Source organism: Toxotes jaculatrix, chromosome 18, assembly GCF_017976425.1.
Source record: "Toxotes jaculatrix isolate fToxJac2 chromosome 18, fToxJac2.pri, whole genome shotgun sequence".
Taxonomy (NCBI): Eukaryota; Metazoa; Chordata; class Actinopteri; family Toxotidae; genus Toxotes; species Toxotes jaculatrix.
In genome coordinates, this window is record NC_054411.1 from 3,116,255 (window position 1) to 3,128,809 (window position 12,555).

At 43.5% G+C, this 12,555-nt stretch overlaps 1 protein-coding gene across 1 annotated transcript in view; it reads right to left on the minus strand.

Moving 5' to 3' along the window:
* The window catches only part of shank1 (SH3 and multiple ankyrin repeat domains 1), a 44,778-nt gene extending 40,407 nt beyond the window's left edge, over positions 1 to 4,371 (minus strand). Inside the window, exon 1 of the mRNA XM_041062041.1 lies at positions 3,868 to 4,371. Within this exon, the coding sequence (XP_040917975.1) occupies positions 3,868 to 4,371 (504 nt within the window). The remainder of the gene's footprint in view (positions 1 to 3,867) is intronic.
* Between the last annotated feature and the right edge of the window lie 8,184 nt (positions 4,372 to 12,555).

The following is a 12,555-nucleotide window of genomic DNA, read 5'->3' on the forward strand; positions in this document are numbered from 1 at the left end:
CCAGGTGCCATTAATTCTGTCTCAGGTTTAAATGCAACCTCATGTGAGGTGGTCCCACTGGAAACAGAACACAAATTGCTGTATCAAAGTGAATTAGCGTCAGTAAATCTGTAATCAAACGGTGTCAAACGCATCATTTCAGAGATGCACAACACCGATTGACGAGTATCCGAAATTAGAGAGTTATATTTCTGTCACATCTGTGTGTGTTTATGGATCCTCTGCGTGTAGGTGCTCTTTCGTCACCCAGAATCCTCCTCCCTCAATTCATAACATTTGCATTTGTGTGCTTCAGTCACTCCCTCATCTCATTACAACACAATTAACGAGCAATTAGAGTTTATTGAGGGTGAATTAGCTGACATGTAGAACAGACCTAATGTACTGGGAGTGTAAAGGGATATTACCCGACACCAGGGAGAGCAGGAGGGGGAGGAGAGAAGACAGGAGATGGAAAAAGAAAAAAAAAAAAAACATCAGAGGGATTTTACTCTGAAAGTACAGGATAGGAATGAGAGAGGGAACATGAAAAATGGCCTGAGGAGGAGGAGTTAGGACAAGATGAGAGTGAGAGAGAGAGAGAGAGAGAGAGACAGAATGATGGTGGGATATAGCTCTCATGACGCTGGGCAGCAAGACAATATGTACTGAGTCAGTACATCTCGGCAGGAAGTCTATAAGCTCGTATTTTAGCTCGTAATGTTCATGTTTATCTGAATGTCTGAGTACGTGAGTTTATGGAGCTGATAAAAATCAGACGTGTGAACCGAGGAAGGAAAAGATAAAAGAGATTAAAGAGAGGATGAGAAGTAAAAGATGAAAACAGTGTACAGTCAGACTGGGATATCTGATCATTATGGCATGTTTTTATTTAAAATTGCATATTGGCCCGTCAGTGTCATCTTCGTCTGACAGCCAATCTAATGAATATAATTATACAGTACTTGTCAATCTTGAGTCCATATGCAGAGACACTGTGACAGAGTCTGTGCTTGAGAACAGATTTAAACACTTTTTAGTCACGAAAAGAATAAAAATATAGTTAATAAATATTGGCATGTAAGATAAAAACCTCTACTTTGACGATAATGATTCACTTTTAATCTTTTAATTTGAATTTCTTTGCTAGTTATTAAAAAAAACAGACGGATTTGCAGAGGCATGCACACCTCTCTCATTAAAAGACCAACAGATATTAAATAATTAGTTTATGTGACAAGGAGGAATTAACACTATGCAGACTGTTCATGATGTCGAGGTGAATTTCCTGAATTTATTCCAATGGATCTTGATCACGGTGCTTCTTAGCAGACACTTACTGTGGGTTTCATGTGAGGATTTTTTAACTGTCTCATAGTGTGGATGCTGTTTTGTGGGTTTTTTTTTTTCACCCTGGCTCAAGGATCAAATTTAGATTTAAAAAAACAGTTTTTAGTAGGTGTGAACATGATCTGATACAGAAACAATTCACATTCAGCTTAAAAACTCAGTGCCAATCAACAACTGAGCCCTTCCTGTACTTTAATCTTATTTATCTTTATTTATTTCTGTCTGCTTCACTTATCCATCTGGATCCTTCTCTGTCTAACTCTGTCGTGCTTCTCAGCTGCCTGTCTCAGTCACCTTTTATCCACTCTGATTATCTCCTATCTCTGTCTACCATCATTTACCTGTATCTCTATTTTCTTTCTTTCTTTCTTTCTTTTTCTTTCTTTCATCTACCTCTGTCACCTCTTTCTGTCTCTTTCTGTGCTCATCTCCATGCGCCACGTTCTGCCACTACCAAGCACTTTGCGAGGTTTTAACCCCAAGAGCATCGAGTGAGCTTTGACCTCTTTTAACAATTAAACTTTGATGCCGATTTGTTAGAATAAATAGGGAGCAGTGAATTATTTATGGTTGAATTTAAAAACACTGAATCAAGCACAGTTGTGTCTCCACACCCACACACACGCACACGCACACGCACGCACACACACACGCACACACACACACACACACACACACACACACACACACACACACACACACACAGTGCTGAAAACACCCATGCACAGATCAATAATAAATCACACGGCAGCAAGAGGGAGGAAGAAGCGTTGAGCAAGGCATTTATAGTGCACTGGGATGGTAAATATAAAATATGGACACGCATACACACAGGCACTCACAACTACATTTATTTCCTTTGCGGTTTTATTCCTGCTGATGATTTATAAAGCCGACACATCACAGAAGCCTTGATCGCTTAATAGAAAGGAGAAAGGAGGACAGACAGCTAATGTCTGAGGAACTCGGCCTTCTGTTTGTCGAGCACAAAGGCAGTCTGGTTTAGCTTTAATCTGGCAATGAGCTAAGACGCACGCTATCTTCTTTCTCTCTGCTTTTTCTCTATTTTTTCTCTCCTGCTCAAAAACACACATTTGGATGCCACCTCAGTCCCCGTGTAGCCCTGATCCTCTGCTCTTCATAATTCAATTATCGGAATAATTGAGTTACTGCTCATGATTCTCTTTAACAGATCACAAAACACAAAGGGGGGAAAAAAAGAGAGAGAAACTGCCACTGCCTGGGCGTCTGGCTGCCGCCTCATTTCTTTTTAAGTGTGGGAGAACGGCTACTGTACATGGAGGCAGCTGCATCCTCTGCCCGTGAAGCAGATTTCAACACGCTTCTGACGGAAGCTTTCACGCTGATGTGATGTAAGACTGCATCTGGGAAATGGAGAGCGATGGTGGATCGGTCCATCATGATTCTGGACGACCCTCTTAAAACCAGTCACACCGCAAAGGGCCTTTCACGGCATGTTTTATCGCACCGTTTAAAGGCTCTTTTGCAACATTAAGCCGGAGGCAGCGCTTCCCCCTCGGTTACCCTCTTCTCTTCACTTCAACTTCCCTTTCTCTAAAGTGTTTTTTAAAATCAAATTCTCGCCCATATATTCTCATCGCGATTGCTCTTGTATGCCATTTGGCTCTGTCTCACACTGTCTCTCTCTCTCTCTGTCTGTCTTTCTCTCAGGAGCTCGGTCACCTTGAAAGTCTCGCTCACCCCCTCAGATCAGTCGCTTTGCTGACGAGTGTTTGCGCTCCTCTCAGTTTTCCACCGGTGATGCAGTGAAAGAGAGAGAGAGAGGATCTAATCGATGTAATACACCCAATCCTCGGGGAGGAGTGTAGAGTTTCCGGAGCACAGAACTCTGCAGGTTTTGAACTGAACTGACCACACGCACTGTCATAAACCCATGGACAGATTATGAGACAATGGACGGGCCCCAGGGCACAGACGTCAAACATGGCTCCCTCCTACCTGACATCACTCCTCAGTGATGTCAGGTCTCAGTGACTCACACTACATTGTGTCAGTGCAGGTGCATATATGTTTTACAGATGACCTGAGGGGACAAATGCTTCTTCTGGAGGCGTCTTTTTTGTTGTGACATCTTTAAAGTTAAAGCTTCTCCTTCTGTGTTTCAGATGAACTTTTGACTTTTGAGGGTTTTTTTCTCCTTTTACAAGAAATTCATCCACCCACTTATTTCATACACCCACTAAACTTCTAAAGGGCCACAAAACTGATCTGAGTCCTGTAAGTGGGTTCTGTTTCCTTTGGACAGAGCCAAGAAAGCTGTGTCCCCCTGTTTCTAGTTTTTGTGCTAAGCTAAGCTAACCAGGTGCTAACTTTGGCCTTGTAATAATTCTCAACTCACTCTCCATCAGAAATGTTTACCAAAATGTCAAACTACTTCTTTACAGACAACAGTAACGGATGCAGACTACTGGGTGGGACTGAGGCCCCTTTTGTGTTTGTGAACTTGTTGCCATGATGTTGTCAGATTCTGCGGGTGTGTGCAGAGACAGCACTGACCGTTTGCTTTATGTCTGGGATCCCAATGCGAAACACCATCATGGCAATGTGGGCGTCCTCAGATGGCACCGAGCTGGCACTGCGCTCCTTCAGCCTCCTCTGCTGCTGCTGCTGTATCTGATTGGCTGGCTGTTGGTGTGTGGGTCCGGGGTTGGACGAGTAGGGGTTAGCGGTGTGTCCGGGGTTCCCTGGCCGGATCTGTCTGTCCCCGCCGGATCGTGTGGCCAGTTTACCAGACTGCCTGTGTCCTTCACCTCTGCCCCCCCTCGACAGGCCTCCTCGCCTGACTTCCTCCATCTCCTCCTCATCGTCTTCCTCCTCCCCCTCCAGCTCACCGTTCTCCTCCTCCTCCCCGTCTTCATCGCGCTCATCTTCCTCCATTTCCTCCTCCTCCTCTTCCTCCTCCTCTTCCTCGTCCTCTGCCCCTGGATAGAGATGTCGACTGTTTCCCAGCATCCTTTGTTGCTCCTCGTCGCTGGACAGGGGGCTGAACGGCATCGTCATGGCGACAGAGAGGGGGGCACCAGTGTCAACACCATCATTCCCAGAGAGACACTGCATGGGGGGGGAGGAAGGAGGAGAGGACATGATCAAAACACAGACAAAGACAAACAACAGAAGAAGAAGTTTGTAAGTATTAAGTTTGTTCTTCGCTTGAGTTCACAGTTTTTTTTTCTAACCAACAGTCTAACAAACTCTGGTCTCTATGGGAACAGACTTCAGCTCCAGACATGCAGTACTTCTAACCCTCACTGCATGATGACATACTATTCACACCTCATGCATAAACGAACCCACTTGTGCTGTTAATTTTCAGCTTCCAGACTCTGGGCAGACATTCAGACTTCCTGCCTGTGCTATTAAACTCCAGATTCGCCTGCGAACGTCTGAACCCCCAGACACATGAAACCTGTCAGTATTATGCTCAGAGAAATAGTACTATGGCAGGTAGTGGTGTATTATACTGGAATATGCACCTCAAGAATGCACTACTGTGACATGTGCGACCTTAAGAGAGCTGTAGTACGCAGGGTGGTGTGATGGCAACATCACACTAAAGCACTGAGAATAAAAGCTCAGATGGAGAAAATGTTCCTCTGTAGATATAAAAGACATCTGATAAACAGCTGATTTAGAACATTTTGTAGCAGAGGGACCAAAAGAAGACGATCTCAACTGGTCTTTTCTGTCCATCTTTCCATTCGTATGTCCAAAACAGCGCAGTGTTTATGTACAACGCTTTCATTTTGTTGGTTATGACAAACACAGCAGCCTCGAGGCGCCGCTACCACGAACCTAGACTTGTTTTGCTAAGAGAACTGATGTTCAATCATTGTCCTTGAACCATTTAAACATAACAGTGTTTCCTCTGAACAAAAAATAAAAAATCAATTGAAATACATATCATGGAATGATTTTGTTGCTGTAGTTTGTTAAAGCAGGGTGAAATTACACGTCAGTTTTTATTAATTCAGTCCCTGGAAGCTGTGTGAAAAAGCCAACAATAACTTCTGTAAACTGATCTATCAGTATAACCCAGTCTAACAGCAGGCCATTTATCACTGCTCGTCTGCAATACAGACACTCTCAATGGACAACAGCTCTTCATATGATAAACTATACACTCTTTTGCTCTTGCCATCACCCCTGAGAGCCACGAGAAGCCACTTCAGAGCATCAGCAATGCAGCGCTGCATTCAAGTACAAGCTGAGCAAGATAACAGATCTGCCCCTGGTGGCGCCTGGTTGGCTTTGTGTGCCGTTACAGGATTTTCAGCACCACTACATTCTGGACAGCTCCGCACACAACCAAAAAAAAACGGCGAGAGGGACGAAGCTCGAATTCACAAGAGGACTGACAAGACTCATGAGGAACAGCTGAAAACTGTAAAACTGCTGCAACTGTGTGAGTATATTCTTGTGCACAGGCCTCAATGAGACTAACTGTTTAAATAAAGGATTAAATAAAACTGACATTACAACTAACATTACATTTTCAGGTGCTTCTGTTTTACTTGCATCTTTACACTTCTGCTCCACAACATTTCATATTATACTTTTTACTTCTCTAAATTTACTTCACAGCTGCAGTAACCAGTTACTCTGCAGATTTTATATACAGATCTTAATATCTCTCGCACCACTGATCTGAAAACAAAACTGTACGGCTTCACATCCAAATATTCATCTAGGAAAAAAAAATCAGTATGAAGTTGCTGTTTGTTTTCATTTCACTTCGAATGAAGTGCAGAATAACGAGGTGACTGTATTGTAAATGGACTCAGTTTGTGGGTGTTTGTGTGTGAGTGTGTGTGTATGAGTGTGCTCAGGCAGCTGAGAGACATGAGGGAATCAGAGCCATGTTGTGAGGGAAAAAAATACATGCGTGTGTCAGACGTATAATATCAAGGCTTTCCTCAAGGGACACTGAGCGAGAGCTAAAACTCCCAGCTGTCTAGTACAACACCAAAAGAGAGGGGAGAATAAAAAAATGGAGAAGTGCCACAAGAAAATGAAAAGAAAAGGGAAGAGAGGGTGGAAAGCAGGACCTAGCATGTGGCAAAGAATGTCTCCTTTAGCAGGCCATTAAGGCTGGTATTAGGTTTTAAAATCTTATTCTTTCTGAAAAATAAAAACATGGCAGCAAGGGGAGACTATTACACCTTTACACCTTTGGAGGCAATACCTGAAATAAATGAAACTGCTCTACAGAAAATTGGAATTCTTGCTGCAATCCTTTACTCTATCTAATAAAAACAGCATTTTAAAACTGAATGTGAGGCTAAATGACTTGTTAAACTGGACATTTTTTTCTGCTTGGACATCTTATATGTCCGTTTTTTTTTTCCTCTCTCTCTCTTCGATTTCTCCTCACTTCTCACACAAACAAATAAACTGATTGACTGAAAAACACTGACTCTCTGGCAGAGTTTCTGCTTCTCCTGCTTTTGAAAGCCTATTAGCAGGCAAACTTCTGTTCACAGTCACGAAGAAAGACGGAGATGGCAGACGAGCGAGCAGCAAACTGTAGAGGTTTAACAGGCACGACATCCAGACAGCGTCACCCACCAGTGTAGACAAGAAACTCGTAGACTTGTAACACTTGATACTCAGTGACAAACAGTAAATTATTCATTATTATAATTTTGTATTTCATCAGTATTACTGCATAAATTTGTAAGCGGCATTTTAAATAGCCCCCTTACTACTTCATGTGCTCTTGGGTTGATAAATCTGCATCCATAGATTTTATTTTATGGTCTCATCCTGTGTTGTGATCGTAAAATCTTCATGTCTGCAGTGGTAAACAGTGACTACAGCCGTCAGATAAATGTAGTGAAGCAAATAGTTCAGTATGTCAAGTATAAAATTGCATAAAAGGAAATTATCTGAAAATATTCTTAATTGCAGCACTTGAGTAACTATAAACAAAAATGAGTATTAGCTGGGCTCTTGTTGTAAAACAGTTCGAGTTGTTGCATTTTTAAAGCTTTGGAAAAGGTTAAAAAGCCTCGCTTTAAATGTAAATGAAAATTAATGAGGCCGCTTATATAAAGCCGTTTCCGACAATTTAGAGGAGTGCTGGAGGAAAGAAAGAAAACCAATGAAATTAGAGCAAGCCTGTGAGACTAAACAGAGAGGGCGAGAGAGAAGATGACAGGGGAGGAGACGGGGGCTGGGAAACCAAATTGTGGGAAAGGATTGATGAATAAAAGAGACAAGGGCACGGAGAGAAAGAAGGAGAGGGAGCGAGCAGCAGGACTGTCAAAGAGCTGACCAACCAGAGAGAGGTACCTACAGAAGATATGATAATAAATGGAAAGGAACAATCCATATTTCTGCATAGTGCTGAGTAATCAAAGATAGTGGAAGCTGGAGAGAAAGGAGAGGGAAGAGGACAAAGGGGGAAGCAGTGAGGTAAGAGAGGTGTGATTAGAGAGAGACAAGACTTGTGAAAGAGAGACAGAGAAAAAGACGGCAAATTGAAAGAGGGAATATAACAAGGCAGAGAGTGTGAGGCTGTACAAGGCTGTGCAAGACTGTACTGGTTCTGGGAACTAAACACAAACACATCTGAATTCATTTTGCACACGTGTTGCTAGCATGGCTAAAAATATGAGGGTTCTGGCTAAAGGGGGGAGAGCAGCACACCCCGAAAAAATAAAGACAACAAGAAAATGACGCACATGAATGGAAAAGAGAGGACACGAGCGCGAGAAAAGACGGGGAAAAGAACAGGGAAACAAAAGAACACTGGACAGCGAGGACAGGAGCTGTATGTGAGAGGTGGCTGTGAAAGCAGAGGTGTGAACTCACAGGGCTGATGTACGAGAGCAGAGAGGAGCAGAAGGCAGAGAGGATGAAGGTGAGGTCGAACCCTGACACCACTGCCAACACTAAACAAGCTCGTGCTGACATCCACTGCATCTGGATTTGGCCTTTTCCCACATTTTCATGCCAAAACAACTGGCAAGGAAAAACTCTTCTTAGCAGCATTTCCTTTGTGACATGTTGGAAACGGCTCTGAAGCAGCATTTAAAGCCTCGTGGGACACAAAAATGCCCCAATGAAAGCCGTAATGATTTTTATTTTACGGTGAGGAGCTCCTGAAAGCAGGGAGACTGACTGACACCTGAATCTGCTGAGTAAAATCCACCCACACCACACAGCGATCGTCAGCCTCCCAAAATGATAATCTGCGGATGAGCATGAGGCGACAGATCTGTTTGTTGCGCGCTCTTAGACACTTAGTCATATTTTCTAAGGTTGATATTAGCCGGATATTGGCTGATCCTGAGGGATGGAGCAGAGAAAATGAAGGTGGAGTTAAAAGGCTGAATCCAAAGTTTTGAGAGAATCACTCATCGTCAATTAAGCTGGAACGGGTCAGGACAGAGGGAAAATTATGAGAGAGAAAGTGATAATCAGTTCCCGAGAGAAAAGTCATGACTCACACATAAAAGACCCCCATAATGAATGCTCTGTGTGTGTGTGAGCCTGTGTGCGTCTATCTGAGCGAAGATGAAGAGGGCGATGGAGCGATTAGATATTGCCTAATGCCAACAAGTGATAATCATCTCCTCCGTCATAAATCTTTATCTCTCGCTGTTCTCCTTGGGGAGCTGTTTCAGTTTCAGGTCACATCATTAACACTTTCAGTCGGCTCGGCAACTTAAAACTATATTAACCCCGCTAACACTCACCTCATCAAGCAATCAGAGACATGAGCGTGATGAGGGAGGTAAGAACAGCCTGTGTGAACGGAGAGTCGAGTCAAACCAACTGATTCTCAGATTTTAAGCAGCTACACAAAGGACCTCAGACCTCAGACGTCAGACATCAGACCTCCATCAGGCCAAACTCATACAGACCAACAGAAATACACATATGAAGGTTCTGGGCTTTCACCCAGAAAGAAAAAAAGACGACCAGTCAGACGCCAGCAGTGATTCTCAGTGTGCATACAAACATGATACCAGGCTCTTACAGTTATAAACACACATAATAAATATGCCAATATAATAATATAATAGAAAATCAGTCCACATTATAGAAAATGGCTCTCGAGGGGCATTAGATGGGGGACTTTCACCTAAAAATGGGACACATGTTATAACATAGGACACGCATGTTAAGTTCCACAGTATAGTGAGTTAATGAGCCGTAGGCGATGGGAAACCTTCTTTATTTTACTGCTGGCAGTGCTGTGCGTGATTGTGTGATTGTGTACCACTGCCGTGGCACATCTGAGAGTCGTCTGTAATGACTGCAGAGTCATTTGTACGCTTGCACACATCTGACAGCTTTCGTATTTATCTGCTCTGTCGGCAGTGTCACTTTCAATAGTGTTTGTTGTTGAGTTTAGGATTTAAGACACAGCAGTGTGTTGTATAAACTGCCTGTGTCATTCTTGCTTTTTACGATGTGTTGATGTTGTTGTGAATATAGTGATGTAATTTCTCAATTCCAATCTCCGACCGGTAGCTTTAAACATAATGTGGAACAGCAGTTTGATTATTTATTGCTGCTCTGAAAGCAGACTGTAAAAAAAATCTATGTATATGTTCCACGTGGTTCTCGTGGGTTTGTGTTACGTGTATCCACACAAAGCTCGCCCATCAGATTCATCCTGGTTTTAACACTTCGGAAGCTAAAATGATGATTAAATATTGATTCTAACTGGGAGCCTTTAACATAGATTGCGTTAAAACTTTATATTAAAAAAAGTGGACATTATGTCTTCAACGTAACCTGATGTTTACTGACGCTGACTCTGGGATGGAAACACCTGAGGCGGACAGCACTTCATTTATATTCGGTCAGCCATCTGCAGGAATGAGACAAAAAACAGACCCAGATGGGAGAGACACATCATCACTTGCTGTTTTTTTTTTTTTTTTTGGTCTTCCTTTCAGCATGTATTGAGTGGGGCTGTCTTGTTATCATCTGTAGTAAAATGTAAACTCCAGCTGTAAATAAACAGCCTACTTTGAATGAACAAATGAAACAGGTGGCCGCCGACACAGGTAGCAACACACTTGAAATGTTAAGGTATTCGTGGATGGGGAACAAGTGAGATAAGCCATTTAACATCTGTTTTAAAAGACACAAAGCTCACAGGAGGAAGTGGCATGTTTAGCAAATCTGCGTTTTGGCAGGGGAGACGCTGAATTTGATCTCTGTTTGTTGACTCAAGACACAGTTGCCAGGTGTAAACGTAATCCAAATAAATCCTGTCTCGCAGACATAATCACGCTCTCACGCGGCACTTGAACTTGCCACTGGCGGCGGAGGAAGATGAGAAGTGGCAAATGGGGTTATGAGGCAGCATTTCTACTTCTACTTGAGGGGTTTTTGTGTGACAGAAGTGAGAGGGAAAATTAGGTAACTTTGCTGGGTGACTTGCCGGAGTCTTGACCTGATTTCTACTAAGCTTCAGTCTATGAGTGGTTTGTGTGATGCCATCAAAAGACTGATATCCCACCAGCCCAGTGACATTTAACCTCCCTCCCTCCTCTTTTTATCTCTCCTAAACACACATGTATCTTCATGTGCTCTCTCTCTCTCTCTCTCTCTCTCTCTCTCTCTCTCTCTCTCTCTCTCACCCTCTCTTTTATGTAGGACATAGTGCGTATATAGATGGATATTTTCAGTGTCTTGGTCCCCAGGAAATTTCACTGGGAAACTTCCAAAGAACAGATCGCCCCACTTTCCTGCCACTAAACTGGAACGGCCAATTTCCCTCCCTCCTTGTTTGACATCTACACACAAAATGGCACTCTGATGCGCACAAATGGACACAAATCTCCTGTAAAGCGTGTTTGTGTATGTGTGTGTGTGAGCAACAACAGGGACTTACACACACATCCATGGCTGCGATCCCCCCATGAAGCGCTGGGCACAGGTGGATAAAGGCTAATAATGTGCGTAAACTTTGACCCTACGGTCGACCGAGCACACATGTAATCATCCTCCAGCACCGAAGCGTCCACGTGGGAGGCGTACGTCACAGAAAATATCAATCTGAACTGCGAGGACCCAGGGGAGCTCGAGAGAAGGAGAATGAAGCCACGTGTTCTACACACGATCTGATGTAACCGTCCCTTGCGCTATTAAACTAGGGTGAGCGCCGGTGGAGGAACCTGGTTTGAGTCTGAGAAGAAAGGGCGGAGTGTACAGCAGCATCACTACTGTTCTCATCATGGAAATTTTGCAGAATTAGGCCCAGGACACCTCCGAAAAGAACACCAGCACATTTGGTGTCCCAGAATCTCCCTTCTACACTCACTCATCTCATCATCTCTACACTCAACATGCCAACAGGGAGACTAAAGTGGGCTTTATACTCCCTCAGAACTGCTTGTCAGATGGTCGGATAGCTTCAGAAACCCCCCCCCCCCCACACACATCTTTATCCGTCAGATAAAGGGTGGGGGTCTGTGTCCGACTATTTCTTTATCTTTCCAACAACCAACAATCCGATAATCGCACCCACTTCACACAGAGACTGGCCCAGGACTGAATTTCTCTCTCTAGTTCTCTTTCATCATTTGCTGCTAAACTTTTTGATGCTTGAGGAAAAACAAAGTCTTTAGGATTCGTCCTCCGGGCACCATGAATGTCTGGACAAGATTTCATGGCAAACCAACTAAAAGTTGTTGAGATATTTCAGTCTGGACCCAAGTGGTGAATCGACCAACGGACCAACTTTCCCATCCCTGGAGCCACAGTGCGAGCATGTCCAAAAACCACAAAGAATCAGAAATCACTGGCCCTTCTGCTAACAAACAACTCTGAAACTACATAGTTGCTTTAACCCATCTTGTAATGTGATCCAAGGCCAAAACACGTGACAGCTGCATGACAGAAGCCAAGGCATTCGCTCTCACAAGAAATCAAAAACCTTTCACGCCGACAATAAGCCCAAAGACACCCATCCAATTCCGCCTCTCTGATTTTTGAGCATCAAAAGAAACAGCACTGTAGTACAGGAAGAGGATTTAGAGACGTGTTGGGGAAAAGCAATAAAACAAACCCCCGGAGGGCTCCCTATATTTAGACAACAGTGGTTTATAGTGAAGATGTGAGTGGGTGTATGAAACTACATAAAGAAAGAAATGAGCGTGTGAGCTCTTCCTGAGGGGTAAGAGTGACCTCGTAGCCTATTTCCCTGTGGTGCAAAATGCT